Source organism: Aquila chrysaetos, chromosome 4 (assembly GCF_900496995.4).
Source record: "Aquila chrysaetos chrysaetos chromosome 4, bAquChr1.4, whole genome shotgun sequence".
In the NCBI taxonomy this organism is placed as follows: Eukaryota; Metazoa; Chordata; class Aves; order Accipitriformes; family Accipitridae; genus Aquila; species Aquila chrysaetos.
This window is the reverse complement of record NC_044007.1, coordinates 53061899-53079291: the sequence shown is the minus strand read 5'-3', so window position 1 is coordinate 53079291 and position 17393 is coordinate 53061899. Positions and strand designations below refer to the sequence as shown.

Below are 17393 nucleotides of genomic sequence, written 5' to 3'. Positions count from 1 at the left end.
AGTGAGGGTCATATTTTATTATGCGGCCCTAGCATTGTTTATATTGACACGAATCAGATGAACACATTTCACATTTGCCACTCAAGTCTAGTGTTTCACTGACACTGCTGAATCTGTCAAAACTCTAAGCAATCAGCTGAACACCCACAAAACTTGTGACTTGATGATATCATGCCTTTTCCTCCTTCAATCTACCTTTGCAATTGTTTCTAACAGAAATGTCTACTTTTTAAAAAAAAAATCACTAAGCAATCTGGCAAGTACATATTCAGTTATTTTAAGCTTCTTTAAGGATAAACCATTATCTTTAGTCAGCCTAAGATTGGAGTCTGTGTATCACCTGGTCTGTTACACCCTTCTGTCATCATGAGTCAAATGTGCTTGGTACAACCTGCCTAGATACATAAATGACCTCAGCCACTGTAGTACATGATTCATCACATCCAAGGAAAGCGGAATGGGATGTTCTTCCCACGGTGCAGGTAGGAACAGCAGAGGAACTGAGACACAGGCAAGTAAATTGTCTTAGCCAGAATTACACAAAAAGGTCCTTACAAAACTGAGGTTCAGACACTGGTTTCTCAGATCTCAAGCAAATACCCTGAACAGGGGAGACCTCACAGAATTGGACTCATGGTCTTATATTTCTTAAGACTCTCTTTATTCCATGCTGCTAAAGAAAATGATGGTTGGCATGAGGCTTCATACCGTCTCTGTCCTTTCTCTGACACTCTGCAGTTTGTTAGACATGATCTGTGTGCAGTTTACCCTAACAAAAACCCTTGCTGGGAATATATGTTGATATTAAGTAGTGGTATGTGGGACTGGAAAAAAACAGAATCCAGCCTCAACCCTGAGTCTTGGGGACTTAGAACAGCTGGACCACAACTGCCATTACCTCCCTGTCAGAAACAGAACGCCTTATGAGGAAATGAGAACTTGAATGTGACTGCAAGTACTGAAACAACTCTGGGAGATGCAGCAGTTGCTTGAAAGAGGTGGTATGTAAAGGCTCTCTCATTTATAGAAACACTGTTTTCCTTAAAGGAGTTGTTATCTGATGGCCTCTGTCTCTTTAAGAGTGTTCTCTGTCTCTTTAAGAGTGTTCTGGGCTGTCGGTTTATGGTGGCTGTTTTCTTCCTTTGTGGAGTGGGAGGTGATACAGGAGCAACTATTCATCTTGAAAGCCCTTTATAATTATTAATTTTTTTGAGGAAGGGATCAGCATCTGGAAACAGGCAAGTATAAGATGAAACATGGCCATGCAACTAAATTGACAGTGGCCACCCAGATCTGGGTGCAAAGTGAATGGTTCGATCCTGATACTTCAAATTCATAGACTGTCAGAAAAGGTTACTTCTCGAAGTATCAGCTGAGGAAAGTGCCCACAGTCATTCTGTTACAGGCATTTGGCTGTAACGAGGTGTCCTGGGTTCAGCTGGGATAGAGTTAATTTTTACAGGAACCTGGGAGGTGGGGGGGCATAGCCGGGGCAGCTGACCTGAACTAGCCAAGGAGCTATTCCATACCATGTGACATCATACCCAGTATATAAATGGGGAGCGGGCTAGAGGGAGTTCTCTCGGCTGTCGGTGGGGGAAGTGGCGGAGCGTCGGGTTCCGGGTGGTGAGCGGTTGCACTGTGCATCACTCGTTTTGTATATTCTTTTATTACTACCGTTGTTGTTGTTGTAACTTCTTTTTTTTTTGTGTTGTCCCAGTAAACTGCCCTTATCTCAACCCTCGAGGTTCCGGTTTTTTTTTTTTCTTTTCTCCTTTCTGATTCTCCTCCCCATCCCACTGGCGGGGGGTGGGAGGAGTGAGAGCGGCTGCGTGGTCCTTTGTTACCGGCTGGGCTGAAACCATGACACGAGGTAGTAAATTTTGCTACACTTTGCAGTCATATGTGCTCTCAGGGCTTTTTTTAGTCACGTGGTCAATAGAGACATGGGAGAAATTGTCAACAACTTTGGAGGCTTGTGCAGAGAGCTCACCAGTGACAGGCAGCTCTGCTGGGTAAGACACGTTGGAGGTGCTGCTGTGAAAAGGATAGTAACAAACATTTAAGTTGTGCATTTTCACAAAGTATTTCTATTTTTATTCTTGGAAATTGGGAACATATCTGGTGCTAAATCAAGCCAGTGTGAAAGTGACCACTCCGAGAGTTCCAGGTGGGTATTTGATGCAAGTTGCACATTTCAGCATCTACTTATTTTGTAATTTTTAACTAATATAGATTCCTCTTTTTGTCCTGTATCAGTGTCTTTTCCTCTTGCTGTGTTATCAAGTGCTGTCTTTTAATCTCTGGTGAACAAAATATCGTTTAACAGAAACTGAGACATCGGTGAGTATCAAACTACTGTGGACACCACTGCTGGATGTACATTTGTTTGCTCAACAGATTGGACCGGAGAAAGGTGCTGTGCACTTGGCCATAGCTGCGGTCCTGAATGCTCTGTGGGACAAGTGAAAGGGAAAGGTAGTGCTCATGGGATCTCCATACAAGAATGCTCATTAATTCAGAGAGATTCCCTGCTCCTGGTTGCTTCTATTTGCACATCTGGTCTTGATTTTGTAGTAATTTATGCATATGTTTAGCTTTAAAATATCAAATAAAGTACAGGCATCACCGAGTTCCTGGAGACTCTGCACATGCTTAATTTTTGCAGGCTGGAAAACTGTAGCAACTGCACAGTGCTTAGTGGTGGAATTGGTCAAAACATTTCAGAGTAATTTTGTCGGAGTTCTGGCATTTCTGAAAGAAAAGATTTTTGCCTAGCCCTGCTTATCAGATGTTTCTTTGTGTGCCCTTCTCTTGATTTAATCTTTCTTACGTGGATATTTTAATCTCAGATTTTAAACTTTTAGCCAATTCCCTACTGAATATGCTGTTGATCTGGGAGCCAAATCTTGTATACTTAGCATGTTACTGGATATTAAAAGTAACCTATTCAGGCAGTGATGTGAGCAACCATAAAGGTGGCCTGGTTAGAAGGGGAAATTACTGAACAAAAGATATTGTCTGCTCAAAGATACTGACAAAGAAAGGGCTGCCAGCCTGGAACTGTGAGCCTGGGGACTAGCCCTGTGAACTATAAAAAAACATCCTTGAAAAGTGCAGCTGGCCTCTTTGAAGTGCAGCCGGGGTACCTAGAAACCAGAGACATCCACAGATACCACTGATAAGTGGAAAACAAGGGACTGTAACACAAATTTTCACCTGAGAAGGTGGAAAACAGTCTGAAAAAAAAAAATTGCTCTGAAGGAACGGAAAACAGCATCATCTATTGGCTGTTACAGGTGAAAAATAGAAATTAACAGCATCTATTGGCTGTTCAATGTCCTACTCCCTCTTATGTCTCTGTGATATAAAAAAGACATAATTTTTATCCAAAATGGAGCCTCTCTCTTTCTGAGAACTTCCCAGTTGAATCCCAGACTAACTTTCTATGAGCTCTTGGGCTGTCCCCAGGGATGCCTGGCTGAAATCAGAGTCTGGGATGCAGATCATTTTGGAAGTGGGACTCTGCCTGCTGTCTTACTGGCTCAGTCTGTCCTCCCCTCTTTTGGGGATGGTTGGTGTCCCACTGGGATCTGAAATCTGTCTAATTCACTTCATAGAGATATTTGATATATTCATATAAGTAATTTATCTTATCAACAATATAACAGCAGATATATTTAAGTTTGCTTCATTAATGATAAGCTGTAGTAATCTGGAATAGTACATAGCTACCTGGCTGCTGCTGTTATTGGTTGTACTACAATACTGATTGATGCTATTATTGATTGATACCATACTATTGAATGATACTATATTATTGATTGCTGATAGTAATTTGTAATAGCTTGATATATGTTCGTTCATATTAATTTTAATCATAGGTATGTTTGCTAATGGCGATTTTTGTGGTAGTATACTTGCTTGTGGTGATTTTTGTGGTATTTGTGGTAATCTGTAATAAAGTAGAGAAATTTAGAGGATAAAACTTCCATGTCCTTGAGTATTACAGAATCCTACAAACCCACGGTCGTGATGTCTCCACACCTGTAAGCCAGGTAACCCTTTAGCTTGTGACAGTCAAATTGGCCTTTTGCTCTGTGAGCTTAAAACCCTTGGTATGGTGGAGTCCTAGTCCAGAACTAGCACGTCAGGCCCCTGCAGGAGGACAAGTAATACCTGGTACAACGTTGCTGTGGCCATATCCTGACAGGCACAGTTGGACAGGCTTGCTGTTTTGCAGACCTTCTGATTTAAGAGGACAAAAACAGCAAAAAGCTGTAGCTAGCACTGACTGGAGTTGCTGCCATGCACACTCATGTAGCATGTGGCTTGGGACATGCCACTGCACTACCCTCACTGTAGAGCTTGCAGGGGAGAGTGGGCTTGAGTCCCACCAGCTCAGACCTGCCAGCATACACTCTTTTTCTTCACTTCTGCTCTATTGGATTGAGCCTTCATGTATCATTGCTTGTGAAAGCAATCAGCAAACTTCAACTTGTCAAAGCCCAAGAGCATAACACAGCCCCAAAAAAAGAGGCTCATCAAAAAAGTCACAAAGAGACATCTTATATGTTGGAAAGGGTGTGATGATGATTTCCAGCAAGGGAGGGGGTCAGAGGGAAGGTCACCATTTCAGATTGCTGGTATGAGGCACTCTTTTTTTCTTTTTTAATAATCACCCCACCAATATTGCTTCCATAATGAAACCAGGTTAAGAAGGATGCTCAATCCTTAATGATTTTGAGGGGAAAGTGTCTAATGTTCTTGCTTGGGGTTGAGAACCACATTGCTTTGGTGTCAGTAATCAATGTTGTGTGCCAAAAGTAAACACACTTGCACTTCATGACACTTCCTTATAAAGAAAAAAGCATCTGTATGTTATCTCTTTTACGGCAGCCATGAGGTTCCAGTTATTTAATTTGTTTTGTTTTCTAGTTTATGTGGAAATTACTAGTTGACATGGTAAGGAAATCTTGTTATATTTCCAGTCTAAAGGCAACTGGATCCTATTATTTTTAACTGTATTAGAAGAGTACATGTTTTAGTTGGTGTCCAAACTAAAATGGTCTTACAGCTCATTTCAGACAAAAGCTGTTTCCCTGGTGGCAGGTGTTACTTTCTGCTCAGATATGTTCTTCCCTCCCAACATTACCTTCATGTGTCTACCCTCATACAGAGATGTAAATGAGCCCCTCTGCTGGGGAAGCTGGACAGGTTGTCTTGTCCAGCTCTGGTGTCATAGCTGGGCAGCGGGAACTGATGTCTAGTGCTAATAGGAAGCTGTGTACTTAAAGATTGTGCTTCAATCTGTAGGTCTTTGTTTATGATTTGGCCAAGGAGCTGCTTTTCGTTAAGTCTGGATAACTGGGTTTTTTTTAATTTTTTTAATTGCTGGGGGCTTTTCCCAAAAATAACTCCTTACTAAAAACTCAGTAATTGAACTGTGTATGCTACCATTGTCTGCTAGCAAATGTTCGGGCCTTGAGTGTTGATCTGTTTGCTGAAGTGGTCAGTCATTTGGGGGAATTCTGTTCAGTATTAAGATCTAAAAGAGCCTGTTCTAAAATAACCTGGCTTTTGCTTTCCAGGAGGTGTGACAACAGGGGTGCTTCTCTGTCTTAATTTGACAGCTGAAAACTGTGACTTGGCTTTCCTTTTTAGTTTTTTTTATCCTGCTTGGATAGAGTTTAAAAGGAAGCTGAAAAGGGCTTATCAACTACTCATAGCCATGAAATTAGGCACACAAATGTTTGGCAGTGCAACGCAGGCTAATGAGGTGGTTGGGAGGGAAGGCTTACAGTATCTACTGTCTCAATTCCCTGCTTGCTTCAGAGAAATAAGGAAAAGATTGACAGCCATTCCTCAAGTGACTAGCACTACTTGATCTCTTTTTCATCATACTATTTTATTATGCTATGCTTTTTTATTTTATATGTCAACCTTGAATCAGGATGCCAAACAATTGCTATTCTGCATGGATTTCAGATATATTACTGATGTTCTAACAGATGAAGAAGCTTATGGTAAGTCATCTTTCCTTCAAAGCTGGACTTTGGTACCCTCCATCTTCCTAATCTTTGAGTTTTCTCATCAGTTTTGATGGGAGTAGCTCCCTCAGGAATACATCACCAGCCTGTGAGACTAAGAGAGGTTGGAGGGACAACTGTAATGATGAAATCTGGAGGGTGAGGAGGGTGTTGTTCAGTGTAATTTGATATTTATGCTTGTTCCCCTCTAGAAATACTCCAAAGTGGCCTGCTTGGGAAAAAGGAAAGGGGTGAGCTTAAACAGTTCTATACCTGATGAAAACTATTACTCTGCATCTCTAGGAGAATGGGAAGGGGACTGTGTGAGATGAAGCCTGTTGTTTGCTTGCACCTTCTCACATGTTCCAGGAATGCAAAGTCAGACATTCAGTTTGTGCTACATTGGTGGCTTTTTGCCATATAACATCTTGTGTTGGGTTAGCAAGGATATTGTGCTGTTCTCTGCTTCCTCCAAGGATTTATCTGTGTTTAACCCCAGCTGGCAACTAAACACCACACAGCCACTTGCTTACTCCCCCCCACCAGGTGGGATAGGGGACAAAATAAAAAAAAAAGTAAAACTTGTGGGTTGATATAAAGACAGTTTAATAGGACAGAAAGGAAGAAAATAATAATAATGATAATTATTATTAATAATAATAAATTGCAGTAATAATAATAAAAGAATACACAAAACAGTGATGCACAATGCAATTGCTCACCACTCGCCGACAGATGCCCAGTTAGTTCCCGAGCAGCGATACCCCCCAGGCCAACTCCCCCCAGTTTATATACTGGACATGATGTCACATGGTATGGAATGCCCCTTAGGCCAGTTTGGCTCAGCTGTCCTGGCTGTGTCCCCTCCCAACTTCTTGTGCCCCTCCAGCCTTCTTGCTGGCTGTGCATGAGAAGCTGAAAAATCCTTGACTTAGTCTAAACACTACTCAGCAACGATCAAAACCATCAGTGTGTTATCAACATTATTCCAATACTAAATCCAAAACATATCACTATACCAGCTACTAGAAAGAAAATTAACTCTATCCCAGCCAAAACCAGGACAATCTGGTTAGGAGTTCTCTTGCAATGAAATATCCAGGGAGAAGAGGGAAGGACTTACTCAGCAAAATCGATCTATTTGATTAAAATTATGGCTTTCAAGGAAAAACAAAGTCAAAACACCTCCAATCCTTCAGTTTCCCCAAAGAACATTCTTTGCTGCACTATTTAACAAAATAATCCTCTGTTGACTAAAACGCAGCCTGACTTGAAACCATCTTCATCCACTTCAGAACAGCAAAACCAGCAGTTAAAACAGGTTTGAATGTTCGATTTTACAATAGTAAGATTTTAAATGGTATGTGAAGTGGGGAAATGCTAACAGATGATGATCAATTCTTACTGCTCGCTCCTAAACACTCTAGAAGTTTTGCTGGAGTGAATAAAAATGTAACATTGCAGATCCATTTGGGGAGGTAAAAAGCAGGCCAAATGCCATTTAAGTAATTTTCCCAGTAAGGCAGAATGTTACAGTCCTGTCTATGATCAAGGATATACCCAAGGAATATGAGTATTGAGAACAAGATATTAAGCTAGAAATGGAAGGCTCTTTATGTTGGTATATTGTATATTACAGCGAGTTTGCATGGGTGCAGCAGTGTTGGTTTAAGCAAGGAGCTTATGCACATAGGGATACTCCAGAGAGTGATATGAATTAACCAAAAGTGTAATCATTAGGAGTGTTAATGAAAACACATAAAATCTGTGCTTGGATAGCTATGTTCAGAAGCACAGATGCCCTTAACCTGCAGTAACTTGATAGATGAGAAATGGGGATGTCTCCTTCACAGACAACGTGAACCTCAAAAGTTGATAATTGCTGGTTTCTTCTAGAACTTCTGGTTGCCTTGGCTTTGAGGGATACTCTGAAACTGTCAGCAGCAGAGGGTCCTTAGCTTCCTTCATAAAACAACATCCTTATTGCCAGAGAGAGTTGCATGTGCTTGGCTTTCTGTGAAATACTGTAAAAGCTTTGGACAGTTTATTGGTGTCAGATTTAGTTAACACAGCTGGGATTTACCTTCTGGGAAATATACACCTTGGTATGCCTAGAAATTGTGTTGCTGAGTCATGGGATGTTCATACCTGGGTTAGAAAAATTTATCACGTGTCACAGTTAGCTGGGTTGAGGAGTTTGCTTCAGCTGGATGTTATTCATATATCTGATCTCATTTTCTGACGGCTTTCTGCTACCTCCCAGGAAGACATAAAAAACTTATTCTTACTCTGAAAATGTGTAAATTAATATTATTCTAGATACAGTGTGATAGAGTTATTTGGAGATGTATAATCAATGTAACTTGGCTTGCAGTTACGCACGTAGGCCTTGAGAGAAGGCTGGACAATGTATAGTAAACATTTGTATTGAGTATTATTCTTCTGTGTTTTATGCTTTGAACAGATGGACTAGACCTAGTCTTAACTCTTCCAGGTCTATGATATGGGCAGTGATGACTTTGCTTCTATATCTGAGAAGATGTCTGAGAGACACTTCCCCCTTCTACTACTGCATAAAGCTGCATTGGAGGAAAACAGTAAAGTTATGGCAAAGCTGAGGGCTGATCACAAATGAAGATAAACGTGTTTCCATTGATTTCTGAAAAAAAACATTGCTTTTTTGTTTTCACAGTAGAATGAAGCTTGCTCACAAGGGAAGAGAAGTAATAAGAAGGTTCTTTCTGTAAGACAGTGATGCTGAAATTGTAAATTCTAGTTTATGGATTCCAGTTTACTGCTGCATTAATCATTAAGTGATCTATATCTTGTTCTAAATATGCATCTAGGTTCAGAGTAAAGGTGGGTGCAGATCTGCAGGATGATATTTGCAGATGCAGATTTGTAGGAGAAATGATTGGCCCAGACAAAATAATGGTGAATATCACTTTTTGCTACTGTACTGTTATTTTGCATTTAAAACCATTTGATGAAATATCTCTCATTATATATGTTTCTTGACAAATATTTTTTTCTTCCTTCTTCAAATCCTGAATAACAATGGCAACAAATGTTTATATCTATCAACAAAGAGCAGTACTGGACATGACCAAAGTAGATGTGGTACTAAGAATTTTATCCTGTATTTCTGTGCTAGAACTTCCATTCAAGACTCTGGGGAACCCCACTTCCAGGATTGTCTTCTAGAAGATTTTAAGTGCCTTTTACATCCAGGGAGGCTTCCAGAGGAAAGCCTGTTAATATTTTTTCACTTATGCTTGGCTGAAAATAAACTGGAAAATAATTTTTTCAAACTAAAATATTTGAATGAAAAGGAGTAATTAGATAGAAGTCACACATTTTGATTTGGAAATGTTACTCTGTTGACTGCTATGGGCTGGATTCTTTGCCCCACGTGTTCCCTAACACTCCAAAGCTGCTGACCTACTCTGGGTGCTGCAGTGTAGCATGGAGCTTTCATGGGATGCCATATATCATGAAATGCCAAACCAGGAACTTCGTGAATACAGGATGGCAAGGACCTGAAGAGGTTGCAGAGGAACTGTAGTGTCATTTTCAGATGTTTCACTTTTTGTAGGGAGAAAAATTCACCCTTGTGTGGGAGAGAGGTGCTGCTTGAGAAACTCATTTAAACTGCTGCATTTTTTTTGTCAAGAAGTTTTTCTGTTGAAAACTTCAGGCAGCCATGTCCATGTTTTAGGGTGCTTTACTTAAGTACATGCTACCAAGAGATACCCATTCCCACAGAAGACTCTGCTGTACTTCCTACAGCTCCTGACCTCCTTGGTTCAAACCTAGTCTGGATATTGCTATAGTCATTGCAACTCAGTGTAAGTGTGGCCAAAAGTACGATAGGAACAGAATGGCAATTCCAGCTTTTCATTTCCTTCCTATTTCCTGAATTTCTACCACTTCATATTGATTTTGCAGCTCTTTATGAGAGTTTGACAGAAAAAAAAGTCAGTAGAATCCTTCAGTGTATTTGATTCTTATTTTCCTTATCCCCAGATGCTGGATGCAAACAAACAATGGGAAATAAAGGAAGCAATAGAGTGGGTCACTAAACCATCTGAGTTGAAACCCTTGTGGATTAAGGAGCCAACTTTTCCAGATGAGGATATGCCTTTCCAGACAGGACATGCAACCATTTCAAAGGCTGGAGAGTTAATTTTTTTATTTCAATAATAATACAGTGACTCCAGTTGGTACTGTAGTGTACTGTTGATACTTCACATATTCAGAGTTCATGTTGAACTAGTTATTCAGAGTACCATTAAATGTATTTGTTACAGGACCTTGACACGCATTCTGCACATGTATTCCCTTAAGTTTAAAGAAATAGTTTGTTTCTAAAAAAAAAATGTAAAAGGACTGTAATGCCTGCATGAGGAAGGCAGCCAACATTTAGTATGAAATGTGAATGGATTTTTTTTTTTTAAATGTGTGGTTTCCAGTGGAATTGGAAGTTTGGTTCAGAATTTGTGCTCCCAACACTCTATACTTAGCAGCACTGTTAAAACCCCAGATGTACAGTATGTGCATTTCTTTACTGATCCATACACTCTGCTATACAATCCTTTACGTGACTTGTGGAGCAGAGAAAGCTGAAAAAAAAATCAATAAAAAAATTTATAACATGTTACATCTTCTATAAAATGAGTAGAAAAGAGTATGCTGAATCATCTGTTATTTCATCCTTTATGCTACTGAGTAACACCATTGGGAATTAAAAACCAGAAGCAAGTCTTGAATGTTTGTTATGTCCTTGCAGGCCTTAGCACTGCTAGAAATTGGTGTGGCAACCAGAGAACGTGTGAGTATATGTATAAGTGCTTTGGGTTTTTTCCTAATTACTACTTGTTTAATGCAACTACTGCATAACCTTTGGAGCTGGTGCCAAAACTCCTCTGCATTTCTCGCTAAAGTTAAATGCTACAGCTGAAAATTACTTGGTATCTATTTCAGCTATTCCCTACCAAGGTTGCCTCCCTTATCTCTCTGGTTCATTCTTCCCACACATGATTTCTGTGAACAACCTGGAAATATCTGATTTTTTTATTATTATTATGAGAGTAACTGCTAAAATTTCATATTCTCACATCAGTGAGAAGTATGAAAGAATGCATCCATGGTTGTGATTGCCCATCTGAAAGGTAGAAAAGCAAGGTACAAAGAGTAAATCCATGCTGCTCTTTGGAGCACACTGCAGCTCCATGAGATAGCTTGCATAACATCTGTGCAGAACGGAGTAGGCTGGACAATGTGGTCTGCAGAGAGCTGCAGGGCTGCTGAAGCTGATATCCCCTGTAGCCCAAAGATAGTTATGACAGCTCCCATTTTGCTCTGTGGGTTTGGTGCTTAAGCAAGTCTTTTGTTCAGCACAGCAGCACATGTGTAGACATGACCTTGCAGTGGCTATATGAAGGTGTGGTTTTTAGAGTGGAGAGGTTCCTGGCTCCTCCTGTTGTATCAACTCTATTTGTGCTGCACTAACTCAACTGTAAAGATCAAAACCAGAAAATCATGCTGTTAGCAAGTTGTAGTTCATCCTCTTGGTGGCACCAGGGGCACTGTGCAGGGAGGGCTGGGGAGCCAGGAGCTGACAGCAGGGCTGGCAGGGCAGGTCTGGGGCCAGCAGCCGTCAGCTGAGAAGGTTGCCAGACAAGGTCATGGTGAGGAGACAGCTCTGAGGGCAGGGTCTGGCCCAGTGACAGGGACCAGGGTCAGATGCAGCCCAGTGACTGCCAGCCTGTCCACGGTGATGAAGTTGGACCTAGGTTGATCGGTGGTTCAGGGTCTGGATCAGTAAGGTCCATGGCTTGGCACAGCTGCAATGTGACAGGAGACAGTAACACCTGGGGGTAGCTCAGGCAGGGACTGGGGGTCATGGCCTGAGCTGAGATGGGTCCCGAGGGCAGGTGTGATGGGGGAAGGCCTCCGATGAGGCTGGACAGGGCCAGCAAGGCCACTCCTGCCCATGTGTCCTCCCACTGACAGAGATCTGGGCTCAGATGGGACTTGCTGAAGAGTGATTTAATTGCTGAGGGGTGTAGGGGGCATTTTAGGGGACACAGAGCCAGGGCAGGGACAGGGAAATGGGAAAGGGATGTGGCAGGGGGGGATTAGGGGATTAGGTGGGGGGCTCAGGCAGACCCTGAATAGCCCCAGAGGCTTGGCAAGCTTACGGGGCAGGGGGTGAAGGGGGAATTCTCAGGTGGCCCCTGAAGCCCCCCCTGTGAGGGGTTCACTCAGAAGCTTGGGTTTAGGCAGGGACTGGTGCTGTGGGAGGGTCAGAGCCCAGAGCCAGGCCAGGTTTGTAGGGCAAGGCCTTGTGCAGCCCTAGCTCTGTGGTGCTAGGCAAGGGCTAGAGACAGCCGGAGATAATGGGCAGGGTGCCACAGGGGCCAGCTGCAACCAGGGGACCGGGAGCTGTGGGAGGTCCCCATGGGGGCAGCAGGATGGAGACCTCCTAGCCAGGCCCATCCCACCTCAAGTCAGGAGCAGGGTTCGCGGGTCACAGGGGGGTAGCCCCAGCCCCAAGCACTGGGCACCTCCCTGGGGACAAGGACGGGGATGGGCTGAGGCCAGGCCAGGCCAGAAGTATGTCAGTGGGGGTCAGAATCAGGCCTAGTGAGTGCAACCAAGGTCAGACACAGCCCAGGGTGTGCCTGGGCAGGGCCATGGCAGAGCAGGACTGTGGTCATGAGGCCAGGCTGTGGGGTTGGTCCCTGGCCAGACACATCCACAGCTGTACCACAGCTGGAAGCAGGTACACCTGCAATGCAGCCCAGGCAGAAACTAAGGCCTATGGGCAGAGGGTGTGGGCCCCAGGTGAGACTGGTCAGGGTGAGGCCTGTCAGTGCACTCAGTGCCCTGTCTGGCCTTAGGAAGAATTTGACCGGTATATATGCAGCTATTTTATAAGGTTGAAACCTTTCCTTTCCCCCAAGGAAACTCATTGCTAGCATTAGTAGTAAGTCACTGCCATCAGCTATATTTAAATGCTTCTCACATGAAATATTTTTAATGTGTCCAAAGACCAGAACTAATTCTCAGATATGTCATAAATTGTGAGGTGTCAATAGAGAGGCTGGTACCTTTTACAATACCAGTCTTCAACTTAAAGGAAATTGTTTTTTATTGCACCCATCTTTTTGCCAAGTCTTGACACCAAATCTACAGAGCCAAACAATGTGAATTAACAAATTCTCGGTTGTCTGCAGCAACTGGAGACAACAGTGACTGTATTAGCATAGTTTTTCTGCTGCCAGTTTCTCGTGCCAAGCCCTGCTATCAACATATTTCACTGTGCTTCTCACTCTCAGCTGTTGTCTACCAGTAGATAGGACACTTAATTTGGGAAGGGGAGTATTTTATAATGAACATGTATTAGGATGGGTTTGAATTACCCATTAGTATAGCCTTGCTTTACAAAGTAAAGGCAAGTCATGAATACTGGCTTTATTTGGTGGTTTGTATAACCTTTTTCTTCTTTTCACCATAACATCTGAGAACCACATAAGCATTTAATGTATTTATCCACAGAATTCCCGTCAATAAGGGGAGTACTATTATCCACACGGGAAATTAATGTGAGGCCTGAACTGACTGAACAGCTCAGCCAAGCTCCAGACAGGAAATCTGTAGCACAGCCAGAAATTGAACCCTGACTCTTATCCAAACGTATCTTGTCTACAAGGCCATCTCTCATTTGGCTGGCCTGGTCTCCAGAAGAAGGAATGATTTCCTACAGCAGAATCACTGCTATATTCACTTTAGCTGTCTCAAAATGGGAATAGCTTCTCATTCACATAGGCAAGCACATGCCAAAGCTATGCAGTCCTGAGCATGCTGGAGTGGGGCTAAGACAGTCCAGTCCCCAGTGTACTCCAAGTCCTTGCCTGGGGACACGGCTGGGTGACCAGACGCGGGTGAGTTGGCTCCTAAAGGAGCCTAAATCCTAAAAAGATTTTGAGGCAGTCTGTGAGGCAATTATCTGGCAGAGCTGCCCAATCAGTTTGTGCGAGCATTACATAATGGTTTCACTACAAACTCAGCCACCTTTGCGTAGGTTAAGCCCCTGTCCTTATCCTGGAATGGAAGAGCCATTTTGACTTGGCATTTTTGTTTCACTTTCACTTACGCAGTTCAACATCCAGTTAAGGGGCAGGAATTTCCAAACTAATTCCAGTACAACTATGCCCTTTGGCAGACAGTAATTTTTTTTTCAGTGTACCTCAGTTCATTGTGTCAGGTGTAGTGCTCTTAACATTACAAGCATAAGCTGATTATTTTTAATATTTGCAACATCCTTGAACTTCACTTCATCCAAATTCTCATGTGATCTCTCATTTAAATGGAGTAATTAAAATAATTTGGTTTTATTGAGACACACAGGAGGGACACTGTACAAATGTTTTTATATGAGTTGCCAGCAGCTCTTGTAATATGTTAACTTGGGAGACTTCAGGTCTTAACTTTTTATTTTTTTCCCTTACACTGCCACAGCAGAGTGATATTTAAACAGCTTCTACAAGCTAACGCATTGAGTTATTTCCAAATTGACAGCTGGAGGCTGGGAAGTGTGAATGAAAACTTGTCTGTGCTGCTGATGGCCAAAAAATTCCAGAGTAAGGCTCTGCAAAATGCAGCAACAATGAGAAAATCTTTCTCTCCCCACCCTCCAAGCTAGTCTGATTATTTTCTTCAGCTGTCATGCTTGTGATTTCTGAGCATAAGCTTGCATGCACTGCTGTAATTTTCTTTGTTTCATGTCATGCATGCTGTAGGTTTGCACCAAAGGGCTTTCGATGTCTTGATATTGGGCACTGCCTTTCTCTAGTATGGACTTGGGGGTCTCTCTGAATTAGTCCAGCACTTGATAATATTTAATTATATCCTAGTATCTGAAAGCCTTGAAAGCAGGTTAGTTATACAAAATACTCCAGTAGCAATTGACTATGGTGATAGTTCTTTTTTTTTTTTTTTTTCTTAAAAAAGGTGTTGCTACACAGTGGTTACAGCATGCATTTGTCTTGTTACCCTACAAGCCCACCTACCTGTGGGCTACAAAAGGAAGTTAGAAGTGTGGATTAAACTTCAAGCAGGTGAAAGTGAACAGTTTGTGGTATTGATAAAAGTACTTGAAACCTGGGCTGTATTCCACATTCAGACACTTCACAGATGCCAGTCACTATGGTGGCAAACTCACGAAGTCAGACTAATTAACAGACTATTGATTTTGATGGCTGATCAGGTAGGTGTTTGCCTCAAAATTCAGAAACAGTTCCTTCTTTTCTGACCCCTCATCTAACATGACCAGATAGATAACTAATATTCTTTCTGGTATTGCAGTAAGGCCAATTTTGCAGTGTATCACAACATGTCAGAAATAATGTGGGTTACAAAAGCTTGACTAAGAAAGTAGAACATAGAGGGAGTTGGTATTTGAGCAAAGTGGTAAGAAATTTCTTTGCTATCTCCAAGTTGATTAAATTGCTCTTGGAAAGTGGGGAAATTATAAAAGGATGCATTTGGAGGGGGAATGACAGGAGAGAGGAAACTCTTCAAGGCCAAATTTTGAGGCAGAATAAGTGTAGCAGTCAGCAGGGCAAATGGCAAGGACTCAGAAATGCTATGGATATGCAGAGCTGCTAAGGACTGACTTCCAATGCCACCTGTACAGCTCTTTAAGTCATCAGCTGGGGAGTGCAAGGGACAGGGAGCTGCTGGGACAGCTTATTCATCAGGAAGTAAGTCCAAGAACACCCCCTTCACTCAGTAAGCCTATGGGCTCCTTTCGTAGCTTCCCAAAAGGATCTAACAATGTCCCGTGTTTTGTCTAAAATACTGCTCTGAATACAGCCTGCAGTCATACTAGTCATCATTGCGGCAGTGAACAGTGTCTATATTCTGCAAATCAAAATTCCTTGAGTAACTCCTGTTTAAGTCTATATATTCAAATTCTTTGAATATTCATATTTTTGCTTGAAATCATGGCAGTCTCATATCTATTAATATAAAATATGTGTATTTTTACTTTTATTCACATTAAAGTCTGCTGTGTAAAGTCTGCTTTTTACAGCTTTCTGATCTTTTGAGCAGCATAAAGCTTCTTGGACTTCAAGGTACAAGCTTTATTTCAACAACTGCTATTGGTTGTAAATTGTGTTGATAAAGGAGAACAGTGAAGTGTAGTAGTTAATTCCTATACTGAAAAGCAGTAGCTCTTCCACAGCTATAGATACTGGTCTGTTTAAGCACACTGTAACTGTCCATACACCTATGTGAGAACAGACCATTTGTCATGTTTCATAAAGGTAATACTTTAAAGGGTTTTTAAAATTTTCCTTCTGATGGACTAACTGCTCTTTAATTTATGAAGGGAAGTAAATGATTCCCATTCTAAATTCTTCTCTTGGCTGGGTATTCCTGTCCTGTTTAACTTCACCAAGACTGCTAATTCCCACTAGTCAAGCCCTGAGGCCAACATTTTGTTTCACATCCTCTCTGGCTACACTTGCTAAAATGCCCTGCAGATTCCACCTTATCTGACATGTCACATAAAGTGGTTTCCAGCAAAAGGAACTTAACTTGCCAAGTGTAGGCAGAACTGTCAAGTGAATTTGCAACCTAAACTGTTTTTCTTGTACTTTAGAAGACTGTAAATACACTCAAGAACCTTTAACTTATAAAAGAATGCATATGGTGAAAAGCTGCTGACAACCTACAGCTGGGAGGCATCATTAAGTGGATGACACCTGCAATATCCAAACTAGGCAACTTTAAAATATAAGACTTGCAGAGCTGAGATGAATTTATTAGAAAGAGCATGTGACATGGCTTTCAGGTCTTGTGACAAGAATACTGCTACTATCTCTGAGTTCAGTAATTTGAAGGAAGGTAAGACCCAAGTATGTTTAACTACAGGTTGGCTACTGAGTGTCCATTTAATGCAGCCATAGAACAAGGTAGGTTTGATGTCTCCATGTATCAAGTTTATCATATGGTCTCAGCTGAAATAGCATGTAGTCTAATCATCTCTGTTCAAGAAAGATGGACTACAGTAGATACTGAGGCGAACATTTCTAATAAGCAGTAGCCTATTTACATATTATGTACTTAAAAAAGGTAATGACATCCTTTTTCTGCAATTTTGTTGTGTTGGGCTAAATGCCAGGAAAAGAGAACAACTTATTTTTTGAGCGTGGCACTACAAAAAATTTAGTCTGAAGATCAGCAATTGGTATAATGAAGATCAGTATAATGAGATTTGCAAATAATTTTGATGCAAAATACGCTTTTGGAAGTTATGATCAGTTTTGTTTAAGAAAGATGCAACAGTCC

The 17393-nt window shown here is 41.7% G+C and overlaps 1 protein-coding gene across 1 annotated transcript; it reads left to right on the top strand.

Moving 5' to 3' along the window:
- The first annotated feature begins 1861 nt into the window (after nt 1-1861).
- Nucleotides 1862-15953, top strand: ENOSF1 (enolase superfamily member 1). Its single transcript, XM_041122830.1, is given in 10 exon segments — nt 1862-2015; nt 2401-2478; nt 4939-4965; nt 5954-6096; nt 8722-8772; nt 8876-8963; nt 10056-10202; nt 10819-10859; nt 14547-14697; nt 14890-15953. Coding segments are annotated over 10 exon segments (948 nt in total). The 5' UTR covers nt 1862-1946; the 3' UTR covers nt 15043-15953.
- Nucleotides 15954-17393: the final 1440 nt, after the last annotated feature.